A 27,813-nucleotide genomic window follows, 5' to 3' on the forward strand; every position below is an offset into this window, starting at 1 on the left:
GTGAGGGATCTGGCTATGCACACATTGCATCTTTATTGAAGCAACTGACTGGCTACCAATTAACTACCAAACCAAGTTCATGATCTTGTGTTTGACAAAGAGTGCCCTTGAAAATCAGGGAACAGGATACCTAACAGTCTGCTTTTGCCTTTATAGGGCAGCTTGGTTACTAAGGTGATTAGAAGATTTCTTGTCTTGCATCCAGTACTACAATTGACTTATTGTTATTTTGCTGTTACTCATAGTTGGGCATTCTTTGTAGTGAAAGCCTTGGGATATTTTTTTTCACCAATATCACATCTTTTGCACTGCTTTAATTTATTAAAGTTCGCTATTGAAATTATTATTTGATTGTAAACTTTTTTAGATTGCCTGCCCAAGAAGGAATAAAGAAATATTAAATAAACAATGTGTAGGTTTGGCTTTCTTTCCTAAGAAAGTTTGAACTGTCAAAGCAGTCTACGTTTCCTTTCCAAATCTAACCCTCTTGAGAAAATAATGAAGATTTCATTGAAGTCTTCATTCCCAACCCATTTTTCAAAATATGGTTCCTCACAGTAGACTCAAATCAATTTTTGCTAGTCATGGACCAGCAAAGCAGTAGATTCATGGATAAAGTAATAAATTTCTCCCACTATTCTTCAATGCCTTGTTTATAGTGTTTGTGTGTGTTAGTATCAGGACAGAGTATGAAAGGGGTAATTATTTGCTGGTAAGTTAATGTAAGCCATTGAGTTATTGTGAATACGTAATACAGAACTTTGGCGGATGATTTTGTGAGCATTGTAGATTTTTATGACATCAGTGGTACCTGTTGGTATTATGTTGCCTAACCCTACCTAGGACAGCCAAAAAATACTAGCTAGAAATCTTTAACTATTTGGATTGTGGGTAGATTATTTTAATGTCATCTTACATTAAAGATTACAACCGAGTCCCTGGCATTTAAAAAAAAATCACATCACACAGCCACACATTAAATTGAATTAATTCAGTGCCGCATATTCTTTAATGTGTTTGGAATTTTGGGAATCCCATACCTTCCTACATCTCTTGTTGCTTTGGAATATGTAAGTTGCATCGTTTATCTTGGAAAATTTCTAACTTGCAATGCCCTAACTATTTAATCCTTTGTTACAGGGTATGCTATGACAGGGTATAAATTGCTTCTTGGTGCTTTTAAAAATCTAAATGTCTGGCTTGGACTCCTGGTCAAATCTCCTCACAAACTCAGCTCTCCCTGGAGGACCTTTCTTTGTGCTGCAAGCCAGTATCCCAGAACAGCAATTCTCCCCAAACATTTCTGTGTTTCTCCCATTCAGCATCATGCATTTTTAATACCATGCTCAAAAAGCGTGACAGGGATTTCGGTCCGACACAAAAGTAACAAAAGCTCACATAAAAAAAATGTGAAACGAACTGTGGAAGAAGACTTGGAGGAGGAAGACATTGATGAAGAGATAACTGATTCAGAAGATGAGTTTGAAGATGATCCCAGCATAGTGAAGAATTACAAAGATCTTGAGAAAGTAGTACAGTCTTTCCGATTCGATGTAATCTTGAAATCTGGTTTAGATATTGCAAGAAAGTAAGTCTAAAAATTTAAAATAACTTGTAAGTAAAGGAATTACAAGATATAGCTAATGATATTTTGTTTAACATTGCTAAGAGAAAGCTACTCAATGGTTTTCCTCTTAGGGAGACTATTAATATGATTTTTTTGGTTTTGTCAATACTAGTATGTTGAGATAGTATTTATCAACTTTTCCCAATCTGGTGCTGGTTGTAACAGCATCTGGAAAGCATTAAGTTGAGGAAGGTTATTTAAAATGACTTTTGTAGCTTGTGATTAAAATCCCTATGAAAACAGACTGGTCAGTTAAATACTGTAAATTTGGCTATAAAGAAATAATGAGAACTATTAGCATCAGCTGATAGTCATTAAAACAAACAAAATAGTTCTTAATGAGACTATTTTTCCAACTTAATTTGCTGTCTCTTGGTTATTCCTCTAATTAAAGCTTCCAGACACCATGATATGTTGCATGTTTATTGCTTAGATTTTATCATTTGTTTCAGGATTTGGTGTATTTAATATAAATAGTAAAAAGCTTTGAATGAAGAGCAGAAAAATTAGGCCTGCGTTATCAAGCTTTGTTATTTTACTTGCAGAAGGTCACAAAACAGATTTAAGTAGAAATTGTTCCTGATTTCTGATCACAGACCAACAATCTCTGAACTGTTCAGTTGATCACATAATAAGAAGATTGACATTTTGACCCGAAAGCTGTTTATTTTAAATGTATATTTAACACATTTTATAACTGGGTTCCTGAAATGTTCAAGAAAACCTGAATATGCTTAACAGGATTTGCTTCATCAAAAGTATGCATAGGGTTGCAGTCTTATTTAGCTTTAAGAAATGCAGCATTGATTTTCCTTCTGTTAAAACTTACTGTGTCTGGAAGTCCATACAAAGTGAATCAATTGCACTAGAGCGGGAAATGCTAAAGTGAAACATTGTTATCATTTATATTAATTGATATGATCTAGCTCAGTTTTTTTCAACCTTGAAAACTTTAAGATGTATGGAATTCAACTCCCAGAATTCCCTAACCAGCGTTGCTGTATGGGGAATTTGGGGAGTTGAAGTCCACAACTTCTTAAAGTCGCCAAGGTTGAAAAACACTGATGTAGCTATCTATATACATATGGTGCAGTGGTAGAAAAGGTTATTCTTAGTATTTAAAAAAAATGTTTTTAGTAAGAATATTAAATATAAAAAATAAGGTTCTTTTTGTTTTAAAGCAAAGTGGAAGATGCATTCTACAATGGTGAGCTTAGACTGAATGGAGAAAAATTGTGGAAAAAAAGTAGAGCGGTAAGACTTTTTGAAATTCACGGTATAAACTAAATTAACATGAGAAATCATGGATAGAATTCAATTCTCATAAATATTACATAGTGAAACAAGATCACAGCACTATGTAAAAACATTTGTCTTTATGGCATTGAGACCCAAGTTTATTTTATTTTTTTGGGCCATCTGCTTATTTTTATTTCTAGAACTGTTTACATTTCAATAACCAGATTATTAAAGTAACAGTTGCATGTTGTATTATACAACTAATACTGCGTTTCAAAAATGAGCTAGTTCAATGTATCTCTTAGGCATAATTTAAAGTCAGATGAACAGTTGGAATACGTTCATCTAAAATTTTGGGCATGCATTCTTCATATTTTCTTCCATTTTTGAAGAATTCTGGCTTCTTAATTTGACCATTGTGTTAAACTAGAACTCAGTTTTAATTGTAAGTTAGGAGGAAGGCAATGTTACTGCTTTGTTGGTTTTTTTTTGTTTTGGTTAAAGTACCTGAGTTGACCTAAGTTTTCCCCAGAAGAAACTGCTACCAATGGCTTGTTTTTTTAGTTGACTGGGGTGGCACCATCTCAGTGCAAATGCTGTGGAACAGCCTGCTCCTAGTACTGAGGCTGGTTCTCTCATTGATGGCCTCCCAGAAGTTGGAGAAAACTTTTGCTTTGTAGGGTTTGTTCACCATTGGCACTTTTTGCTTCTTCTGTATATGATAATTGTTATTGGGGGGGGGGGGAATTGAAGCATATTGTACTGTCCATTTTATTAGGGGTTGTAGCTAATTTTTACTATAAACATTTTATTATGTTGTATGTGGCTATAAATTGTCATAAATCTGGTAGATTCAGCACATATAAATTCAGTTAGTAATAGCAACAACCGTTTAATCATAGAATATTTTGGTTCTTATGGGGATATTATTAAGTTTAGCACATTACAGTAGAGGTGTGATGTTTGATTCTTAGAGTAAGAGTTCTATGTTATTTTGAAAATCACTGAAGGACTTCAGGCAATGGGGAAAGAGAAACTATTCAGTGCCACATCCTACCAATCTTACACTGCCATTCATTCTTCCCATGATCTGGAACTGTGCTGTGGGAATAGGTTCATTTGACCCATCACCATTTTACAAGAAAGATATCAAGACACATCATGTTGCTGTACAGTACATCATAAGGAGCTTTGCTTGGTTCTATGAACCCAGTTCTTGTGGTTTGTAAACCATAGAACAGAATGGAATGGGAATAGTAAAATAGAATCATAGGGGTGGAAAGGACTTCTGAGGATTTCAAGTCCAACCCACCTCTCAAGGCAGAAGACCTTAATAAGCATGGTTGTCTTTTTCTTAAAAACCTCCAGCGATGGCGCACCCACAACTCTGGGAGGCAAGTTGTTTCATTGATTAATTGTTCTTACTGTCAGGAAATTTCTCCTTTGTTCCAAGTTGAATCTCTCTTTGACAAGCTTCCAGCCATTGCTTCTTGTCCTGCCTTCAGGTGCTTTGCAGACTAAGTCAGCCTCGTCTTCTTTGTGACAGCCCGTCCAATACTGGAAGACAGCTAAACCTTCTTTGTTAGGCTAAACACACCAAGTTCCCTTAACTCTTCATTGTAGAATTTAGCTTCCAGATCCCTTTTTGTTTCTCTTCTGTGTGCAATTTCTAGACTCACAGCATCTTTTTTTTGTATCTTAGTGATCAAAATTGAATATAGTATTCCAAGGGTGGCCTCACGGATGCAGCAGAGATGGGTTGCTCCCGGTTCGGCCTGGATTGGGTGAACCAATAGTAGTGGCGGTGGGGGGCTCCGCCCACTCACCTGGATGCTTCTGTGCATGCACTCCCAAACCAGTAGTAAAAAAATTGGCAACCCACCACTGGGGTGCAATATATGGTTTATGGTGGTGTCATATTACTGCTGTAGTTTCTTTATTGTGGCTCTTAAGTTTCATGGACTAGAAATGTCTGATAATGGGTTTACAGTAACATTTTCCTATAAATGCGTACATTCTTAAGGCACAACATCCCCAAATCATGGGATTTATGCCACAAAAAAGCATACCTATTAAACAGTCATCTTGGCCGCTTTCCTCCAAGCTGGGAGTGAAAACATTCAAATCAATATGTCAGCCAAGTTATTTATATATTCGCTCAATGAAAAAAAAGGAATATTTTTTCTCCCTCCCTCATCTTCTCCCCCTTCTTCTTCAGGTAAAGGTTGGTGATACCTTGGATCTCATTCTTGGAGAAGACAAAGAAACAGAAACAGCTGTAGTTATGCGAGTTGTTCTCAGGAAAGCATCTGAGAAGAATGAGAATGATAAATACAAAGTGATGTTGAGACGCTGGAAAAATTTAAAGGTGCCCAAGCAGGATGTATTGAAGTGAATAAATGAATTGCATGTTGTGATTGATTTGTTGTGAGCAATCACATTTATTGTATAATATATAATTTTTTTTGTTAAACAGTTTTTTTTAAAAAAAGGTTACTTGATGGCATGCCACTTTCCTTACTATAAACATTACTACTTCTGTTCCATGTCTTTCATTTGCTGTATGCTGTTTTCATTTCAGAGCGAAAAAATAAAATATTGTTCCTATGAGAAATAAATAAAAGCCTGATCTTAAATTGTCTTGGCTGCTGCTTAACCACATGACCCAGAAACTCAAATGCTAATATTAAGGGGAAACATTACTTTTAGAATATTTTTGTCACTTGCAATAATTCTATTTACATCAAAAAGGAAAATATCAGATAGATTAGTGGTATATTTCCATTTCTAGGAATGAAAACTGAAATAAGTAATTTCTATTTGCTTTCCTCTTTATCCAGAGGTGGCAGTGTGGAATGTAGCTAAATCTGCTGGCCATTGTATTTTCACTTGTATAAAGCAGAGTTCCTTCATGCATAAGATGGTTATAAAAATAGAGGAGGTACTGTTACAGTTGAATTATGTATATCAGAAAAACAAGAGTGGTACTAGATTGGATACCTTGAAAGAGTTTGCCATGTATTTTCTCACTTCAAAATCCAGTGAGTATAAAGCTCTAAAACTGAAATAGAAGGGAGTTAATGTTTACGTCAGTGTGCAGTGCAGCTCTGCATATTTAGTCTTCCATGGACATGTGATCTTATGGCAACTCAGGTGCTCAGTAGAATAGACATGAGGCCCTGTACCAAAGTTCATATATCTGATTTTAATTTATCTCACTGCTGCAAAGTACAATACTTCTCTTTAGTGAAGGCACCTTTCAAAACCATCCTGCTACTTATTCAGCTGGCGGAAGACTTTGGCTGGATTTCATCCTTATGGCTCATCTATCAGAGAGATGCAGAGTTACATACATAAATTATGAGGGCATACCAACTAGCTAAGGAACTGGGAGAAAATATAAAAAAGTAATGTATATGTATACTTCAGTGACGTGCAGTCAAGTGAGGCAAGTGAGGCACAGCCTCACCACTCTCATCATGAAAAAAAAAAGTAAAAGGAAAAAGCTGAGCTAGTTGCTGCCTCACTGTGGATGACTCTGCTTAACCTCACTGGTGCTCTCCCTCCCCAAGTGTAGTGACTTCCTCCCAGGCCCCCATTCATTTCTCTCTCACACACACACAGCTGGATAAAACTATATAAAAATCTAGCCCAGCTTCACTGATTACAAGTTTGAAAAGGCAACCTGGCTCCACCTGCAATCAAACTACACTTGGGGAGGGAGAGCACAAGCGAGCACTGAGGAGACCACAGGAGGAGGCAGGAAGCCAGGCAAAGAGCCATGCTGTAGTACACACACTTCCCCCCAGCCTCTTTCTTTTGGAAGGCTCGGCTCCCCTCCGGCTTCTCTGCCTCTCCTCTCACCCCAGCCTGCCAGCAGGAGGTGGTGGGTGGGCTTTATTGTGTTCCAGGCATTTCCCACCCAGACAGCAGGCTGCATTTGCAATGGTGGAGGTGTTTGGGAAAGGCAGCAGGGGAATGGGGGGGGGGATGGCAGAGGAGCTGCTTTCAAGCCACTGGAAAAGATATCCAATCCAACTTTTGTGTGTGGGGGGGTTTGTTTGAGAGTGAGTGAGAGAGGGAAGGGGTAGGAGAGATAGTCCAATCCAACTTCTCTGTGTGTGTGTGTGTGTGTGTGTATGTGTGTGTGTGTGTGTGTGTTTGAGAGAGGGGGAGGAAGGGAGAGAGGGAGGAAGGAGGGGAAGGAGAAGAAAAAGAAAAAGAAAGAAGGAGCAAAGAAGAAAAACAAATGCTGTCGCTTTAAATTGGAACTGAGCATGCGTGGCTGTGGAATTCTGGGAGTTGAAGTCCACAAGTCTAGAAATATTTGAAATCCAGCACTGTGTCAGTGCCTCACCAGTCATAAACCTCACCGCACGTCACTGGTATACTTATACTCTTACATATACACTTTCAGGAAGAATAGATAGATGATATATAGATAGATAGATAGATAGATAGATAGATAGATAGATAGATAGATAGATAGATAGATAGATGATAGATAGATAGATAGATGGATAGATAGATGATAGATATATGATAGATAGATGGATAGATGATAGATAGATAGATAGATAGATAGATAGATAGATAGATAGATAGATAGATAGATAGATGGAGGATAGATGGATAGATAGATGGTAGATAGATATATGATAGATAGATGATAGATAGATAGATAGATAGATAGATAGATAGATAGATAGATAGATAGATAGATAGATGGAGGATAGATGGATAGATAGATGGTAGATAGATATATGATAGATAGATGGATAGATAGATAGATAGATGGATGATAGATGGATAGATAGATGGTAGATAGATATATGATAGATAGATGGATAGATGATAGATAGATAGATAGATAGATAGATAGATAGATGGATGATAGATGGATAGATAGATGGTAGATAGATATATGATAGATAGATGGATAGATAGATAGATGATTGATAGAGGCAGGCAGGCAGACAGACAGACAGACAGACAGAGTCTTGTTTTATAATGGTATATTTGTGAATTAAAAATCTGTTACCATATTAAAATAAAATCCTGTTAATTGTAGTTCAATAAATTTCATGTAAGAAATTATACAAATGGATTTTGTGCTCTCCGAGGATATGCTGATCATCGAAAACTAAAATGTTTCCAAAAGGATACTGTACACACAAATAATTCTGTGCTGCAGTTTCACTGATACCTATTTTAGCAATAAGATAACAAAAGCACATTTATATTTATTTTATTGCAGTAATATGTGGAAGGGAAGGAATTACAGGAAGATTGGAAACAACCCAGCAGCAAAATAAAATCAGAATTAAGTATGGAAGGACACAATATAGAAGTGATGCTTTGTTTTAAATTCAGGAAACAATATGCGTCCTGAAGGTTCTGCCACAGCTTTTCAGCTCTTTCATAGTTCAGTAGAACCGAAAACCTGATACATGATTTTTGTCATGTTCAGATGGGCAACAAGAACTGCTATTTCTAAATTGAGGGACATAACATTAATGCCTCTATATAAATGTATAAGTTTTAGTTCAGATTAACATTTATTTACTTATTATAAATCAGAAAATATTTTTTTCTTTACTCTCCTAGAGTGGTACATTCAGCTAAATAAATATAGCATTCTAGGAAAGCTATTTGAGAGAAAAAGCTGAAATCGACCCTGGCCCTGAGAGCGGGAGAAAGTAGTGTGGTACTGCCATATCAAACTGAGCTAGGATTCTCATGATCCAGTACAGTATAGAAGAAACGTTCATAAGGCAGCTGAGAAACAGAAGTAGAAGACACAGATTTGCATCATGATATTTGTGAAGATTATCACCTGTTTTACTTGAAGCCAGTGTGAATTTTAAAGCCAACATGTAAGACAAAAGTGGAGATAAATTTGGTAGAAAGTTAGGAAAGGAAATGTTCTAATCAATCCATTTCTCTCCTCAAGGTTCTATTTACCCCTTTATTTTTAATTCATTAAAAATCCATTATTTTTGGAACAGAAAAAACAAAAACATTTTTCTAAAGTGACATGTGGTACATATTAAGATCCAAGTAACATATGTTATACAAATGGATAAATAGAAATGTGTCACACACAGTAATTGTATCAACACCTCACCGCCACAACAAACTGTGTTGTGTAGCAGTTTCAATTAGAAGGCAAAACGGTGCTTCAGAGCTGCAAGTAGCTCTGCCTGCAAATGCTTCAAGCAATGATGCCTTTTACTAGAATGGCACACAGCTGTCCTATCTTGTTGCATGATCCTAGGAAAAAAATAATTGTGGTTTAGGGAGTTGCCCTGGCTTGTGTTCCTGTCTGCTCTAAAGCATCTTTCTGCTTGCAGATTAAAATCCCAATGGTGCTTTTTCATGAGGCAACTGGACTTTCTTGTTTTTCTTTGAAGACGTTTCACTTCTCATCCGAGAAGCTTCTTCAGCTCCGAGTGGATGGTGGGAAATGGAAGGATTTATATTCCTTGCAGACAGCTGGTCATTTGCGTTCTTTTAGATAGTACTAGAGACCACTTGGAGCTTTAACTGTCCTCAGGGTCACTTGAGTAGGGCAAACGGGTGTGGAGCAGGGATGTTCAATGGGCTGGGGTGTCATGGACAGGCCACGCCCACCCCAGCAGTGTGAATGGGAAAAATGTCACAAAAGTCACACAATGGCAACGTGACATGGTGAGTTTGACACCTGTGGTGTGGAATCTTCTTGAAACTGCTGAAAGAACTGTGTTGTAGTCTGATAATGTATCATTCCCCTCTGTTGAGAGAGGGCTCTTAAAGAGGAGTCAAAGAGGCCATCCATATCAAAACTGAACAGCCCTCTCTCAACTGCGGGGGAGGGATACGACATCATCTATCTCTACAGTCTCTGCAGTCTACAACTGCAGTCATTTCAGCAATTCCAGGAAGGCTCCACACCCATTTGCACTACTCAGGTGACCCCGAAGACACAGACAAAGCTCCATTATTTGCAAGTGGAACAAGTGTGTCATACTAGAAATGATGGAAAGTAAATGACATCATCCTTAGCATTTAACAAGCATTCTACTATAGAGCATTCAAGTGTACACACTGATCATTATATATGCAATTTACAATATTCAGGGGAACAGCAAATCCACAGGCAGGGAACTGTTTCTTTTTCTAAATCAATTTATTTATGGGCATTTCAGGGGGGGAAAAAATCAGTGGGTTAGATCTAGAAGTCTTGTAAAAATCCACGGAACAAGTTACTGGAACTTGTTAGTCGTGACTGATTTCAGTGGGACTGAAATACTGTTACCTTTGTTTGGATCTAATCCAACCCAATACATACAAGGAAATGTCAATTTGGGAATATGATTTTATTCTGCTATGTTAATTTTATGAATTGCAGTAAAAGAAAAAAATAACACAATGTAACACATTGTGACACTGTAATACTCTTCAGGAAAAAAAATCTAAAAAATTTTAATGTTTACTGAACATGTATTTAGTGGAACTATATAAATGTTTTTGATCAACTAAATGATGAAAGAAAAATTTATAATCTCTGCGATAATGAAATTATTTGGGTGTCACTGTATTTGAAGATACTAATCAACATACGATAGAGCTTAGTATATAATTCAAATAAAAATATATAGTATATTTAATATTTTCAACAGTTTAAAAGCTGCAGTAATTTAACTGATAAAAATAATATGGACTTAAGTGTTTTGCACATTCCTCAATTCAAGTATTTTTTTGAAGTAGTGAGTATAACAGGTAATAGCACCACTTTTACCAGTACAGAGTAGGATTCTATATTTTACAATCTCCACGCATACCAGTAGTTCTTTTATCAAGATTATACAGAAAACAATAAAATAATTTATATGAATAAAAAATGAAATCAATACTACAATCTTAACATAAACACTCATTAAATAACCCATGATTGTAATTTTAATTTTTACTACAAATCTACAAAATGAAAAATTATTTCTAAAATGTAATAACTTGATTTTGTAATTTTTCCTTTCCTAATATTCAAACGTGATATAAGAAGTATCCACAAGCATAGAAACTGCTATGATTTTGCATTCTTTTTAAAGAGGTATAGCATTTTAAAATTGGAGATTTGAAATATTTAAAAATTTATTAATTTCCAAATGATAAAGGTCCCTATTGAGAACTGTCTTAAAGAAGTTAATTACTATTTAAAATTAATTAAAAATTAAAAATCTAATCTATTTCCACTGATGAATATTATACTTAGACGATATATCATTAGATCAACTCTAATAATTTGTGGTTCCTTGTGATCCAGTTTAGGTAGATGGTAATTGAAAAAACAGCAAGCAATCTAAGCTACATAAAGGCATACTAAAATGGAGCTATAAAATATATTTTTCCACCATATGTATTTGTTTCAGTAGGGCTTTTAAGAGAGACTCACTGGATTATAACTTCCAACTTCTTACCCATTCCTGCATGTGTAAACACATATGAAAGAAAAAAAAATGTATTGATCAGTTGTCCTAGTGCTAAATTGACCTCTCAAGCTACTTCAAAATAATTGAAGTCACCATCTTTGGAAACTTTAAATATCACTTTTTTGTTTTCTTGGCTTTTTTCAATATGTCACATTTTTTTCTATTTGGACGTCTGCATCTTTCATCAATGCTTGGTATACATTCATAATGCCAAACTTCATCCATCTTTTCAACAGGATAAACAGCTTCAACATAATGGCGGATGAGTCTCAGTCTGATAGGATCAAGCTGCTTCTTGTTACAAGCCCCTGAATGGTTGTATTGCAGTCTGAGGTTATCTGAAGTAAAAAGCTCTGGAAAAAGCCTTACTAAGAGTCTGGCAGCAAAGTTACCAACTGAAAGACTTTGTTGTACTATCTCTCTTACCTCTTTATCAGACAGCAAATATAGAGAAGGCACAGAAAAGTCTGGTGGAGGAACAATAAGTTCCTCAAGTGGTATCTTGCAAAAGTCTTTGTTACTTCTTTCGGGAGGCAATGGTGGCCCTTCAAATTCCTCTTTAAATCGTTCTGAGTTTATTGCATAGGTCAGGAATTCTCTCCTCTCAGGTCCCGGTATATGGACTTTTCGCTGCAACTGGTATGTGCGTCTCTGTTCAGTATCTCTTCGACGACATCTTTCATCCAGTTTCCCAACAAATTCCAGTGTCCATACTCTATCATTCTTAGCTCTTGGATACAGCATTTGCACAAAGTGTCGAATCAACTTAATTCTAACAGGATCAAGTTGTTTTTTGCCTAGTGAGCCACTGCAATTGTATTGTTTCCTTAAGTTTTCAGGAGTAAACAATTCAGGAAATAAGTGAACTAGCAATCGAGAAGCAAAATTACCTATAGACAAGCTACTTTCATATATATTCTTAAGCTGCTCCTTACTTAACAGATAATCTGAGACAGGAACATCAAAATCAGGAGAAGGAATATCAAGTTTATCAAAGTCTATGGGAACAAGCCAAATCTTTTTTGATCTTCTACCTGGTCTTTCATATTCAAAATTATCTTCTACTTTTATAACTGACACATCATCAGGCAAACTTGAAGAATCGTAGCAATCATCTCTTATCTGTTCATTCTCACTGTCATCCATATACATGCTTTCAAGTTCATCATTTATTCGCTGAACACAATGCTGTAACCAAGCCTTTCTCTCCTGCATAGCAGGGAAGTAAATCTCTGTGTATCTGCGGATTACCTGAAGTCGCTGAGGATCAAGTTCTTGTTTTCCACACTCTCCGTAACAGCTGTATCTTTCAGCCAATTTTCTATGATCAAAGAGTTCTGGAAACAATCTGTGTAGCAAAAATACACAAAATTCTCCAGGAGAAGATGCTTCATCTAAAAATTCATTTATATCCTGAGCATCAAATACCCATTCTGAGGCAACAGAAGTATTTCTATCAATAGGTAGAATTTCATCATCATCTTTATCATTAATATGATCAGACTCATAAAAACTGGAGGATTGTATATCTGGTTGACTATTCTCCATATCTCTCTGAGCCCAAAAACTATTGAAAAAGTCATTGACCTGAGGCAAACATTCTGCTTGCCAAACAGCAGGATTTTTCACAGATGGATAACAGACTTCCACATAATTTCGGATGAGCTGCAGATGAAGTGATTCAAGTTTCTTTTTGTTAAGATAACCACATGTGGTGCAGGCTTTACTTAATTCATCCTCACTAAAGAGTTCTGGAAAAAGTTGTACAAGTAATCGGCAAGCCAGATCACCACCTGATGTACTTTGATCCATAATCTGTTTGAGTTCTGAAGCAGTCAGTTGATATTCAGGAGGGGGCTTGAATTCTGCAACAGCATCCATTGGGCTGACATGTTTCTTAATTCTACTGACTTCTAGTGACAACAGATCTACTTTGCTATGCAGTTGAGTCATGTTAGAATTTAATGTATTCAGTGTATAAAACATTTTTTGTATTAAAGAATAGATATTTGAATCCGATTCAGCAGTAATATTGCTTGTTTCTCTTTTCCGCTGCTCATTCAAAGTCCTAAGACTGGAGGGACTGCTAGGATTAATCTTTTCAAATAATTCAAAGGTGGTAAACTGTTCTGTTCCTGGCAAAGTCTTCTTCTCTGTAATTTTGTGAGAGATCCCATAAAGAGGTTTCTTATATGAAGGCATAACTGTGTTATTCAAAGTTTCTTCACAAATCCATGTTAGACTGGAATTTTTGTTCTTGCTTGGCTGTTCAACGTCTTCCTGAGTAGGCAATCCATCTCTGCATTTCAAGTTTGAGGTCTGATCCTTTCAATAAACAAACAGGACATTAGTTTAATATACTTTTGAACAAATTCTTAACTTATCCTAAACGAACAAGTAATACATTATCTGAATTTAAACAATGCATTGCTTTAATCTAATTTGTCATAAGATCAGTTGTAGATTAGGTTAGTTGAACTTAGTTCTCTAAAAGTCAGTAACATTCCATTAAATCATAAATTATTATATCTATTGAAGAAATGCAACTAAATTAATATTAATTTAACTAGCATTAACCAAACAGAGTATTATTTTAGCAGGCATTTGTTACTGCTTACTAGTTAGATCAGAAGACAATCCTGAATGTAAGTTGATATTCAACAAATAAAACAAAATTAATTATTTGACAGAATAACGGAAGAAGCATATATTAAAATCCCATGTAATATTGCTTCTCTATCTTATCAACCTAAGATTGCCGGATAAAACAGATTCCCAAGAAATTTTCCTCCAATAAATATATCTAAGTAACACTTGCATATCTGTCCATAAATGCATGCTTGTTTATGCTTGCTGATCTGAAGTACTATTCCAAAAACTAGAAGGGCCAAGGAAAAAAATTAATATTAGTACCATTAATACTTATGGAATTCAAATGAAATATCAGAATTGACAATGTCCATAAAATATTAGAATTGACAATAAAAACATTCAAGTGGTAGATAACTTCTGCTTTTTAGAATCAATCATCTTCAACAGCAAAAAGATTGCCCCTGATAAGATTATCTGGACCACAACCACTTGATCTCTGAAGGAACAGCAGTGTCTCCTGATTAGACTGCATATGGCAGGCAGAGTCTTCTGGAGAAGATGCTAAAAGAAGCAAAAGACCATCTATTCTAGAGGAGACAAGATTATGAGTTATGAAATGCTTCTAGGTCCAAGAAAGTGTAATTGAGAAATAATCACAGGTGGCCAAAGGCTTTTCTGTCCACAGCCTCTATTTGCTACTCTAGCAGTAGCTATGAAAGAACAGAACAGAATGATGAAGACCTATATTTGCTGTCCATATAACATAACAGAATAACAGTGTTGGAAGGGACCTTGGAGGTCTTCTGGTCCAACCCTCTGCTTAGGCAGGAAACCCAATACCACTTCAGACAAATGGCTGTCCAATCTCCTCTTAAAAACTTCCAATGTTGGACCATTCACAACTTCTGGAGGCAAGTTGTTCCACTGATTAATTGTATTAACTGTCAGGAAATTTCTCCTTAGTTCTAAGCTGCTTCTCTCCTTGATTAGTTTCTATCCATTACTTCTTGTCCTACCCTCAGGGTGCTTTGGAGAACAGAAAAGTTCTTGAACGGATAGAAATGTAAGATTCTATATTTACATTTGTACAATAAAAAATATAGGACACACATAAAATGTGTGATTTGCAGCTTGAAGCACTACAACAGAAAATAGGTGAGGTATTTACAATAAACTGAACATGAGCCAGCACTGTGAACCAGTTACTCAGACTGGGGATTAGTTACTCCCAATTTTGGGATGCATCAAAAGCACTGAATCAAACATATGTGACATTCTCATTCTACTCTGCACTGCATCCTGAAGTACAATTCTGGACACCACTTTCCAGAAGGAATAACAATCAAAAATAGGTCCAGAAAATGACAACTATGATACAAAGACATGTCCTACGAAGATTGGCTGAAGGAACTTGGCATTTTAGTTTGACAAAAAGACAACTAAGAGGACGCATACCGTATTTTTCAGAGTATAAGACACATCTTTTTTCCTCAAAAAAGAGGCTGAAAATCTGGGTGCGTCTTATACATCGAATACAGCATTTTTTGCCTCCCGAAGCCCTGCCCCTTCACCAAAATGTCTGTGCATAGCCTTATGGAGGCTTTCAGAGAGCCCCTGGGGGGCTGGGGAGGGCAGAAATCAGCCCCCAGCAGCACTCTATAAGCCTCCAAAAGGGTATTCATGGCTTTTTTGGGAAAACAAACGGGCCGATTTTGGGAGGTTTGCAGAGTGCAAAAACTTTTTTCCCCCTTTTGGAAAGCTCTTTAACTGATTGATGAGAATTACATTGATCAAGTGCTGTGCCAGCAGAAACACCTACCTATCTATTGTATTTCCCTCTATCTCTATTTCTCTTTCTCTATCCTCTACCTACCTACCTACCTACCTATCTACCCACACTCTCTACCTACCTACCGTATTTCTCTCTCTCTCTATCCCTTTACCTACTTACCTATCTAACTACTCTCTCCCTACCTATCTACTGTATTTCTCTCTCTCTATCCTTCTACCTACCTAGCTACCTACACTCTCCCTCTCCCTCCCTCCCTACCTACCTACTGTATTTCTCTCTCTCCCTCTCTATCCATCTACCTACCTACTTACTTTTTTAAAAAAATTGCCTCTTCAAAACCTTGGTGCGTCTTATAATCTGAAAAATACGGTATATAAAATGGGGACCTATGATAACGAACTATATTTCCTTGCCACAGAATCCATTATTTAAATGATAAAAATGTATTGCTCGAAGGTTTTCCTTTCATTTAAATGAAACCATAAACAGTGGAACATTCTGCCTCTGAAGGTTGCAATTTCTTTATCACTGGAGATTTTAAGAAGAGTCTCACCTTTGGAGGATGGTATAACTGATTGTAAACTGCAGAGGATTAGACAATATATTTTCAGTCATTTCCAACTGCATAATTCTATGATGCTATGTTTTGCTCCAGTCAGAATAACAGAGTTCCATATATTCAGTAAGGATTTCCATCCCATAATTTGCATTAGTCCTTAAACTGCAATTTCATTTTCAAAACAGACATTCTTATTCATCGATGTTGGGGAGGAGCCCTTACCTGAACCTAAGCTATCTTCTCTTAAATTTGTCTAAATATACTGGAGATTGCAAAACAGGGTATGGTGGCTTAGTGTAGGTGTGCCAAGTTAATAATCACAGTCTGTCTGCTTTTCCCTTCCAGCCTGATCCTTATAATTTTCTTCTTTCTTCTCAGTCCTTCCCCATTTCTTATTAATCATAAATCCCTCTTCAGGTAATGGTATGAGTTTTGTGCCCTCTACACCTGACCCAAAGTATGAAAAACACTGTCAGGTTAGTGCCAAGGTGACACATGTTTAAGGCTACCAATGAGCTCATGCTATTGAGCAATTCTGAACAATTCATTTTTTCTAGGCCTAACCTTCTCCATAGCATTAGTGTTCCAGGGAAAAGTGCTCTGTTAAATTTAAGTGGTCTTGCTAGATTTGACCTTAAATATTTTTTATTTTTTTATATTTTTAATAATAATGTTTAAGGTTATTTTAATGTTCACAATTCTAATATTATCTTAATTGTGATTTTATTATGGGAAGTCACCCTGAGCATTGCGAGATAATAGGGGAAAGTATACATCTAAATAAATTATGGTTGTATAAAACATATCACATCATAAAACATATGCACAGAAGCAAAACATTTCTTCTCGGAAGCATTAAAACAGCTCAGTCCTCTGAAAGACTTGACACAGCTGATTCAAGCTGTCACCCAGTATCTGTGGAAGTGTTGCTTGAATACACCTACCATTGTCATCGTCCTTTTATTCTGAAGAAAAGGGATTTATATAATGCTCCCACCTACAATTTTCCATACAGCTACTACCATGTAAGGTAGTTGGGCTGAGATGGTTGGGCTAAGGCAGGAAAGTCAAACTGGCAGCCAGCAGGCCAGATGCATCATGTGCAGGCTGTGCTCACTCCAGCTCCATGAATGGGGAAAATGTCATAAAATGTCACCTGACAGCAACTGAGTTTGACACCCGTGGATAAGGTGACTCAAAGTCAGTCAGTCAGTCAACGGTTGCAGGAACTGGGTATGTCTAGTTTAAGAGAAAGAAGGACTAGGGGAGACATGATAGCAGTGTTCCAATATCTCAGGGGTTGCCACAAAGAAGAAGGAATCAAACTATTCTCCAAGGCCCCTGAGGGTAAAACAAGAAGCAATGGGTGGAAACTAATCAAGGAGAGAAGCAACTTAGAACTGAGGAGAAACTTCCTGACAGTTAGAACAATTAATCAGTGGAACAGCTTGCCTCCAGAAGTTGTGGAAATCTTTAAGAAGATGTTGGATAGCCATTTGTTTGAAACGGTATAGGGTTTCCTGCCTAGGCAGGGGGTTGGACTAGAAGAACTCCAAGGTCCCTTCCAACTCTGCTATTGTGTTGTATTGTATAGTTGGCTTTCACATCCAAGAGAGCATTAGAACTAACAGTCTGCTGGTTTCTAGCCCAGTACCTTAACTACTACACCAAACAGTCTATTCTACATGCATAATCGATTGGAAAAGCAGCAACGTCAAGCCTTCTGGAGAGAACAATGAACCATAATTGTGCAGTGGTTAGAATGCGATACTGCAGGCTACTTCTGCTGACTGCCAGGTGCCTGCGATTTGGCAGTTCAAATCTCACCAGGCTCAAGGCTGACTCAGCCTTCCATCCTTCCAAGGTGGATAAAATGAAAACCCAAAATTGTTGGGGGGCAATATGCTGACTCTGTAAACCACTTAAAGAGGGCTGAAAAGCACTGTAAAGCAGTATATAAAACTAAGTGCTATTGCTATTAACTGTTTAGGAGAAATATTTTGCTCATGCTAGCACGCTTTCCAAAGTGCTCCTTTCAAACAATCTGGATGTCCCTCCCATATCAGACTCATTTGCTTGGATCCTAATTAATATCACCAGCAGAAAAAAAATGTGACTTATTTTTACTCTGCTCTTTCAAGTACCTTTGTTTCACCCATCTGCAAGGCTAGATTTCCTGATGGAACAGTGAGTATAAATGTAAGAATTTGGAAAAATATTTCCTTTATTTATTTCCATCTCCCATTCAATATAATCATTTCCACAAACAGAAGTCCTTCAATGAAGGACTTTAAATCTAAGCTATTATGTATAACAACTGAATTAATATGATGTCCAAATTGGTATCTCAATAACTATCTTCTGGTAAAGAAAATACAGAAAATGTCAAAGAAGCTGCAAATGGCTATAATGAATTAATGAAGACATCAAAATAATGCAAAATGCTTATATAAATTTGTATCTGATATACATTATTTCTTGAATTTCTCCATCTATCATTAGGTCATAATTCATACTAATATTTTGCCTTGTTTGTGTGTCTTCAGTAATTCAGTACACAACAGATTTCTATATTTTGCAAACACATTTTGTCACACAACATCAATATCAAATTGTAAAATGGAAAACATAAAAACATATGTGAATATTCACACTTTAAAATCTGATCGTATTTTTTTTACTAGCCTAATGCTTATTCAAACATTACAAAGGCAAACATGCACTGAACATTCTATCTTAAAAATGCAAGGAAATAAGTTTTATTGTCCCAGAAAAAATAACTGAAATATTCCCATTTATTTTCACTAACCCAAGATTGTACATATATCAAGGCTCAACATATAACAGCAATGATTAATCTTTGAGGAACAGTTTCACAAAACAATGTCAAATAGTTACTTAAACTTTGTATATTGATAAAACCTGTTTATTATAATTTCAGCTATAATAATAATACATACTAATGACAAAATATGAAGAAAGACATATTAAATAAATTACTGGCTTGAATATATATATATATATAATAAAATCTGTTTTAATGTAGTGCACTTCATGTATCAAATAATGTTATCAAATAATAGTTGAAAAACTGTTTTGAATCTTGTCTTTTGAACTTTTGAATATACTATTTATACAGTAGTTACTTCTGTAATGCAAGAACTGAACTTCACAGCAAAAATCATTTGAGTCTGAAATCATTTATATCAACTTCACTGTTGATATAAATGTATATCATAAATGTATATTTATCAATAATCCCAGGATAAAATAATACGTTTAAAATGCTATATGCAAGAAGTTACCTCTTGTGTAATGCCTCTTTTTTTCACATTTGGCAGGATTTCATTGTGGTTCCCTGAACCATCCAAACCAAATGAGCTTCGTTTTCGCTTGTTGATGTCTTGTAGGCAAGTTATTAAACCATCCAGTGAATTTTTTTCAGGTCTTGAAATCACAGAGCAGTCTAGCACTTCTTCTTCTTTATCAGTTTCTCCTTTCATATTATTTTTAATACCTAAATTAAAGAAAAATTAGTAACACAGGTATCACAGATAGGAAATTCATAAGCTACTGATTCAAGACACATGTTTTGATATGATATATAGTGGATATAAAAATATAATGGATGGTGTTGGGGTAAGATCAGCTATTTAGATTTCCACTTCTTTTCTTTTCTGCCTTTCTTTTCTTTTTGGGGGGGAGAGGGGGTTCTGCACTTTGTTGCCTAATCTGAATAGACTAGAACAAGAATATTGTATACACTCATACATACACTGGATATAAAAACCACTGTTAAAATGACAGATTTTTCAGATGTAAAACAATCAGATCAAGATAAATTGCTTCAGAATTTTTTCCACCCTTAATGTAATATATAAGCTGTACAATTCAAATGAAAAACAAACTGAAATATTTTTTCTGGGAAAAATAACAATAAAAATGTACACTATGGTTTCATAAGTGTGCACATCTTCTTATAAGTAGGGATGTGGTTCAAACTGATGGTAAATAATAGTCAGTATACAGGTGCCATCAATTCAAGTTATTCTGATCAAGCCCATACAAAGTTCAGCTGTTTTAGTAGGACTTTTCTGACATTTATTCAGTTGCCTCTTACAGCAGAAGACCTGGTCTGCAAAAAGCTCACAAAGCATCAAATGGATCTCATTGTTAGAAGGTATCAGTCAAGAGAAGGGTACAAAACAATTTCCAAGTTTATGGTTTGATGAGACCAAGGTTGAACCTTTTGGCCATAATTCCCAAAAGCATTTTTGGTTCAAAAACAACACTGTACATCACCCAAAGTTCACCATGCCCACAGTGAAACATGGTGGTGGACAGCACTCTGCTTTGGGGTTGCTTTTATTCAGCTAGAACTGGGGCTTTAGTGAAGGTGGAATAATCAGTCAGCTAAAATGCTGACTATGATGAGGAATTTCACCTTTCAACACAACAATGACCCAAAGCATATCTCCAAATCAACAAACAAATGGCTTTACCAACAGATCAAAGTTTTGGAATGACGAAGCCAACGCTCAGTTGAAAATCTGTGGGGTAATTTGTAGGAGGGCTATGCACAGGAGATGCCTTTAAAATCTGGCAGATTTGAAGCACTTTTGCAAGGAAGAGTGGGCAAAAATTCCAAAGGCATGATGTGCCATGCTGATAGTTCCTACCCCAAAAGATAGAATGCTGTCATAAAATAAAAAAGGTGCTTCAAAATATTAGTTGAAGGGTGTGCACACCTGTCCAACCACATGGTTGGCCTCAACCTGTCTGAAAAACATCTAGTAAGCCCATTCCTTTTTTTCAAACCCTATCCTTTTCCTCTAGGCCCTGACTGCCCTGTCCCCGGCTTCAGGTAGCTCCCATCCGTAGGAAAAAACTGATTTAGAAAAAAAGAAACCCTGAAAGGATAAAAGGGAGAGTTTTACATCTCTGCAAAGTTTTACATCAAATTCAGTTACTGGCAATATGTTATGCTAATAATAATGAAAAAACCAAGGGGCATCAAAGGAAAGGAAAAAAAAATCCAACCTTTGAACTACAAAAATTGCAACCTTCCTCTAAAAACCACTCCCACACCAGCTTCAATCAGGCTTTAAATCGCTCTCCTATGAAAACGATTACAATGAATATGCAAATATTAATCTATGAATTCAATGCCTTGCTTACGAATGTATGCTAGAGGTTATATGTCTATAGTGAGATGGTGTTGCCATCTGAAATATGTTCTACCTGTTTGGGGCCATGACCCTCCTCAAATCATGTCTGGACTCACTTTGACCTTCAGATTGAAAATATTTTTTACATTTTGCCTTCAGGCACATTTCATATTGCTGCTATAGGACAGTAGAATGATCAAGATTTTACTAAGGAACCAGTGAACCTTCCAATCATAATTTTGCTAATACTTTCTCATAATAAAAGTGTTTGGTTATCATCTATTTTTATTTAGAACTGAACATGTATAAAATCTCTATTTTCTCATAATGTACATAATGTTAGAAAAATAAAAAACCCATTAATAGGAGAGTGAAAAAATAACATTTATAGATTAAACTGCCCAATTCATTGTCACAATACTTACATCAAAATAAATATTGGCTTTGGTTAGATAAATATTATAATTTGATAAGGAAATATATTTAAAGAATAGTACCGTCAGTATTATCTTCATCATCAAATAATTCAGCTGAATTCATATTCTGTTCCTCTATATTAATAGAAGAAGAAAAAAATAGAAGACAATGTAAGACAATAAGCACAATGTAAATCAATGACCCAAATGTAGCATTTCTGGTGGATAAGTAAGATGTACATCAAGTTGTAGGCCATATTTAGGTTTTAGGCAACAATGAATATACTATAATTGTATTCAAGGGCAACATTTGCTTGTGCTGTTTGGTAGGCTAGTATAAAATATGTTGCTTGGGTCATGAATTAATATTATTAAGAATGTAAAAAATGACAATAGTTCCAGATTTCATCAGAGCGGTTGCTGATGTGTTTGTTCTTTCAGAGATTAGCAACACAGATACTCCTAATCTAAGCATAGGACATTAATAGTATATGTATTTATAACAGGCTTGGATCCAACTGAGTCTTCCAGTGAATGAGACTTCTTCCTTTAAAGTCATTTCAGTTAAACTGATTTTCCACAATGAAAGTTAGTGGGGGATGGAGGGAAGATGTTTTCTTTTTTCCGGTCCTACTTCTAATTTTATTACAAGAATCTCAAGCTTTTTAGAGTAGCTTTTAAGTAAAGACAAAGGAGATTTGAGCAATTATTTCCATAAAAAGAACTCTGCATTCAAGAAACTAATACTGGATTGGAAATCTTAGAGATACATTTGATCTATTAAATTCCTTTGGAACAATTAGTTCTTTGTTAGAAAAAGGATTATCTTATATTCATTCTAATTACTTAGGCTGCCATTCTATGGGCCCTAGCTGTTGAGATAAATTCTTTCCAATATCTGAAACAAACAAAAGTAGTATGCAATAGAAATAATTGGTGGATGTGCATCTTCCAATCCTCTGCAACTGCTTTAAGTACATTATTTTTCATGTATTACAACATAAAATAACATCCCTTTATAAGTGTTTTAAATAAACAGGGAGGGAAACAATTGCAAATATCCCCTCCTTTTTTCCTAGTAAGGAAAATAATGTCTGATATCAAATCATCAATGGGAACTCTTTACTTAATGACTATGAGGTTATTGTGTATGAAGGTATACATATTTGTCATTGCTTTGACACTAAATAAGCATTTTCTAATTTTATTCCAATACAGTAGAACAGATGGCTGAAATGTTACCAGGATTTTACATAACTGTTAATGGAAACAGGCTAGTATGTTCTTTAGACTATGGGACATAATATAGACCAGTAGTATGCTTATCTATATACACACCCATTTGGCTATTAAACCAGTATTTCAGAACTCTCAACTGTTTTCCTCTACAAAATATTTTAAAAATGTATTTTTAAAAAAAGTTAGATTCATTCATTCACATTTGTTCTATTGTAGTATGTATATGTGCTGTGCTGCTGTAAAGGTGTTTTCCTTTTGAACATTTGGTGGCTGGGCATTTGTGGCTCATGTACCTCTGTGAAAGCAGTTGTATCCTTCCTGCATTGGGATCTGGATCCTTCATGGGTCCTTTTCCTTCTTCTACAAATGACATCCATTTCCTTCAGGAATTGGCACGTAACTATATCTACTACCACAGCAATCCTCACACCTTTTGTGCTGTTAATAGGTCAATCAGGAATAACAAAAGATTAACACTGCCAGAAAGGAATCTGTCTGATGTAAATCTAAGTTAGGGTATATGACTTGAGTTTTACAATGTAGTTAGATTATGATGTGATTTGTTTTTGAAAATTTCTGGATGCCTTGAATTGTGACAAATATGTGAAATTTACTCATTTTACTGCTTCAATCACAGAGGCAGTGGGAATGTCATGTTCCATGAAATTTAAACATTCTGTCTACTGAAATAATGTTTGGATTTCCACACTTGGACAGAATGGGGGAAATTCCACAATATGAGACTAAAGGTATGTATGTAAAGAACTGTATACTTGGCCTCTCTGACCTCAGAAACAAAGGACTGCTAGCTCAAACCATAACTCTCGAATTTGCTGTTGGTGATTGAGTCCTGATAAAACCCGATTGAGGAAAAAACGTAGCCTGGGACAGACCCTTGGTAGTTAGCCCTGCTAACCACTGAAGCCCTGTTAATCACTGAAGCAGTAGCCCAAACTGGACAGAGGGCAAATCACTACACCCGTGGAAAGTGATTCCTGGAGACGACCTACTGAGAATGAACATTTCCAAAAACTGATGTAGTCATGGTGATATGCAAAGATTTTGTTTTTTTTTCTCGTTGCAGTAGCAGCAACTTTCTGGCCTCTTCTATTCCACCTGAAGATCCTAAAAGCAGCTGTACAACTTTGCACTCTACAGATTGTGTTGATTTTGTGATTGTAACTGTATCACTGAATATTACTGTTATTATTGTTGTACTTGTAAACTGATACACACCTGTGGGGAGTAGTGGGACACTATACAGGTGAAACTCAAAAAATTAGAATATAGTGCAAAAGTTCATTTATTTCAGTAATGCAAAGTAAAAGGTGAAACTAATATATGAGATAGACTCATTACATGCAAAGCAAGATAGTTCAAGTCTTGATTTGTCATAATTGTGATGATTATGGCTTACAACTCATGAAAACCCCAAATCCACAATTTCAGAAAATTAGAATATTGTGAAAAGGTGCAATATTTTAGGCTCAAAGTGTCCCACTCTAATCAGCCAATTAAGCCATAACACCTGCAAAGGGTTCCTGAGCCTTTAAATGGTCTCTCAGTCTGGTTCAGTAGGAATCACAATCATGGGAAATACTGCTGACTTGACAGTTGTGCAGAAAACCATCACTGACACCCTCCATAAGGAGGGAAAGCCTCAAAAGGTAATTGCAGCAGAAGTTGGATGTTCCCAAAGTGCTGTATCAAAGCACATTAATAGAAAGTTATGTGGAAGGGAAAAGCGTGGAAGAAACAAAAGGGATCACTGCAGCCTGGAGAGGATTGTTCAAAAAGCCATTCAAAAGTGTTGGGGACTTTCACAAGGAGTGGACTGAGGCTGGAGTCAGTGCATCAAGAGCCACCACACACAGACGAATCCTGGACATGGACTTCAAATGTCGTATTCCTCTTGTCAAGCCACTCCTGAACAACAAACGTCAGAAGCGTCTTATCTGGGCTAAAGAAAAACAGACCTGGTCTGTTGCTCAGTGGTCCAAAGTCCTCTTTTTTGATGAGACCAACTTTTGCATCTCATTCGGAAACCAAGGACCCAGAGTATGGAGGAAGAATGGAGAGGCACACATTGCAAGATGCTTGAAGTCCAGTGTGAAGTTTCCACAGTCTGTGTTGATTTGGGGAGCCATGTCATCTGCTGGTGTTGGTCCACAGTGCTTTATTAAGTCCAGGGTCAACGTAGCCGTCTACCAGGAGATTTTGGAGCACTTCATGCTTCCTTCCACAGACAAGCTTTATGGGGATGCTGACTTCATTTTCCAGCAGGACGTGGCACCTGCCCACACTGCCAAAAGCACCAAAACCTGGTTCAATGACTGTTGGACTACTGTGCTTGATTGGTCAGCAAACTCGCCTGACCTGAACCCCATAGAGAATCTATGGGGCATCGCCAAGAAAAAGATGAGAGACATGAGACTGAACAATGCAGAAGAGCTGAAGGCCGCTATTGAAGCATCCTGGTCTTCCATAACACCTCAGCAGTGACACAAGCTGATAGCTTCCATGCCATGCCGCACTGAGGCAGTAATTGCTGCAAAAGGGGCCCAAACCAAGTACTGAATACATATGCATGCTTATACTTTTCAGAGGTCCGATATTGTTCTATGTACAATCCTTGTTTTATTGATTGTATGTAATATTCTAATTTTCTGAGATTGTGGATTTGGGGTTTTCATGAGCCGTAAACCATAATCATCACAATTATGACAAATCACAGCTTGAACTATCTTGCTTTGCATGTAATGAGTCTATCTCATATATTAAGTTTCACCTTTTAAGTTGCATTACTGAAATAAATGAACTTTGGCATGATATTCTAATTTTTCGAGTTGCAACTGTAATTATGATTGCTCCCATATAAACTTCATATATATTGGGACATTGAATCAGACCACAGTAGTCCCAAGAGAAAGTGAAATCATAATCCCTGAAGAGATAAGATGTATTGATGTAATGCAATGATTCGATATTTGAGAATAATTTTCTTATGCATAGGACAAATAGGAAGAGAATGTAATGCAATGACAAGTGTGAAAAATCATACATTCCAAGCAAGGGTGTTTTCTTTGCTATTACCTTGCAGTCTGGAATTAAACCTAGTAACTCAGTTGTAAATATAACTAGACAGAGTGGGTTATGGACGGATGTGGTAACTCTTAATTAGCATGCTCCAGATGGCTTATAAGGTTTGCCTATGTACCTAGCCGATGGTATGAAGCATGTGTATATATGCTGAATAGAATTATAAGGTTACAGCCAATGCTTGAAATAATGACTAATGCAACTGCTAGTGCTCTAACTTTTACAACAACTATATCCCAGAATACGTTTGCTTTACATAATTTGTTAACAAAATGATGTATCTGTGGAAAATTTATCTCACAAATTTTGTTTACAAAATTGATGACCGGGGAAAAAGCTATACAGGGGAAAAACTGCCAAAGTGGCGAAGATCGCACACATCTCAGTGTAGCCTTGAACTGGGGTAGTTGACTTCACCTGATTTGGCAATATCTTTATTACAATGGAAAGCATTCCATTTTTTTAAATAAAAGGGTGGAATGAAGGGGACTAGTAATAAGGATTCAAACTTGTTGATTAGTAGAAATATTTGTTTTCTGTAACACACATATATTATGCCTTGCATTTGTGACATATAAGGTTGCATGCTAGCAGGGAACAAAAGTGCCTTTTGTTCCCTGCAACTGACTTCTTGGGGCAATGTTATTTTGGTCTGTAGAATATCTGGCAAATGTCAAATCCTTGCCATTTGAACTCTTATCAATCTTCAATCTATGGGCATAGAATGGAGCTGTAAAGAGCTGCAAAATTGACACCTTTGATATGTCCCACCTTCTGCCTAAGAATGTATCTCACCTTTGATCTGTGCCCTTCACAACAGGGGGCCAGAGGGCCAATCCTGGGAACAGAGGAAAGAGATAATGCTGATAAGGCTAGTGAGGAGTACTGTAAAGCCAGGATGTTATTCTATGTCTCTTAACTGTATAAAAAGGAGCTACACTTTCTCTGAAGGGTAGTTCTTCCCTGCATATCCTTGGGGTATGTTGGGAACAACTGGCCATCATGTCTTTAAGCTTTGATCAAAGATTAAATGCTGATTGTTATTCAAGCTTCCCTTTAATCTCATGTTTGGCTCATTGTGACTTGGATGTGCTCTCAAACTTCTATGGGTCTCAACTATTCTCAAACCTTACATTACCAAGTCCCTATTTCTGCCAGCACCATCTTGCAGTTGGTGCTGGCAGAAATAGATTCAGCAGGTTCTTCCTTAGGGCAGGTTCATACCTCTGTGCTTGCTCCTCTGAGCTCCCTATCTACCTTGCTCTGCTGTCTTATGTTACTTCTCAAGTCTCTGGCCAATTCGACCATGAGGACTAAAAAGGCTTATCCCGAAAGAACTATTTAGGTCAGGAAAACTGGTCCACTAAGGTAATGTAAAAGTCTGTAGATTCTCAGTAATGGTTGTCGCAACCCTTTGGCTAAAGTAACCTAGGGCACCAAGACATTCAGCAACCCCCCTCCCTTTATACGATTGCGAGACAGCGGGTCACGTGGCTATCCTTTTTTCCACCCACCCACCCCCACACCAAATGGCCGACGCGAGGGACACATTCCCTCTCCCTCGCAAACTTGACTGGCAAGAGAGAAACTTTAAAGAACTTAATCGGCCAC

At 36.5% G+C, this 27,813-nt stretch overlaps 2 protein-coding genes across 4 annotated transcripts in view; one reads left to right on the forward strand and one right to left on the reverse strand.

Moving 5' to 3' along the window:
• Positions 1 to 10,053, forward strand: MTRES1 (mitochondrial transcription rescue factor 1). The gene is given in 6 exon segments (XM_081943320.1): positions 1 to 36; positions 38 to 161; positions 1,141 to 1,588; positions 2,809 to 2,881; positions 5,085 to 5,234; positions 9,220 to 10,053. Coding segments are annotated over 6 exon segments (984 nt in total). The 5' UTR covers positions 1 to 15; the 3' UTR covers positions 9,388 to 10,053.
• Positions 7,859 to 27,813, reverse strand: part of BEND3 (BEN domain containing 3) — a gene marked incomplete at its 5' end in the record, with an annotated part of 20,946 nt that continues 991 nt past the window's right edge. For 2 of the 3 annotated variants that reach the window (XM_081943318.1, XM_081943319.1), the window contains 3 exons: positions 10,191 to 13,662; positions 19,586 to 19,797; positions 21,946 to 21,999. In XM_081943318.1, the coding sequence (XP_081799444.1) occupies positions 11,452 to 13,662; positions 19,586 to 19,797; positions 21,946 to 21,999 (2,477 nt within the window). In that variant the 3' untranslated portion in view covers positions 10,191 to 11,451. Of the gene's footprint in view, positions 9,140 to 10,190; positions 13,663 to 19,585; positions 19,798 to 21,945; positions 22,000 to 27,813 lie in introns of those variants that run through there. The other variant, XR_014174546.1, reaches the window with a different exon arrangement.

Source organism: Natrix helvetica, assembly GCF_964273705.1.
Source record: "Natrix helvetica genome assembly, chromosome: 2".
Taxonomy (NCBI): Eukaryota; Metazoa; Chordata; class Lepidosauria; order Squamata; family Natricidae; genus Natrix; species Natrix helvetica.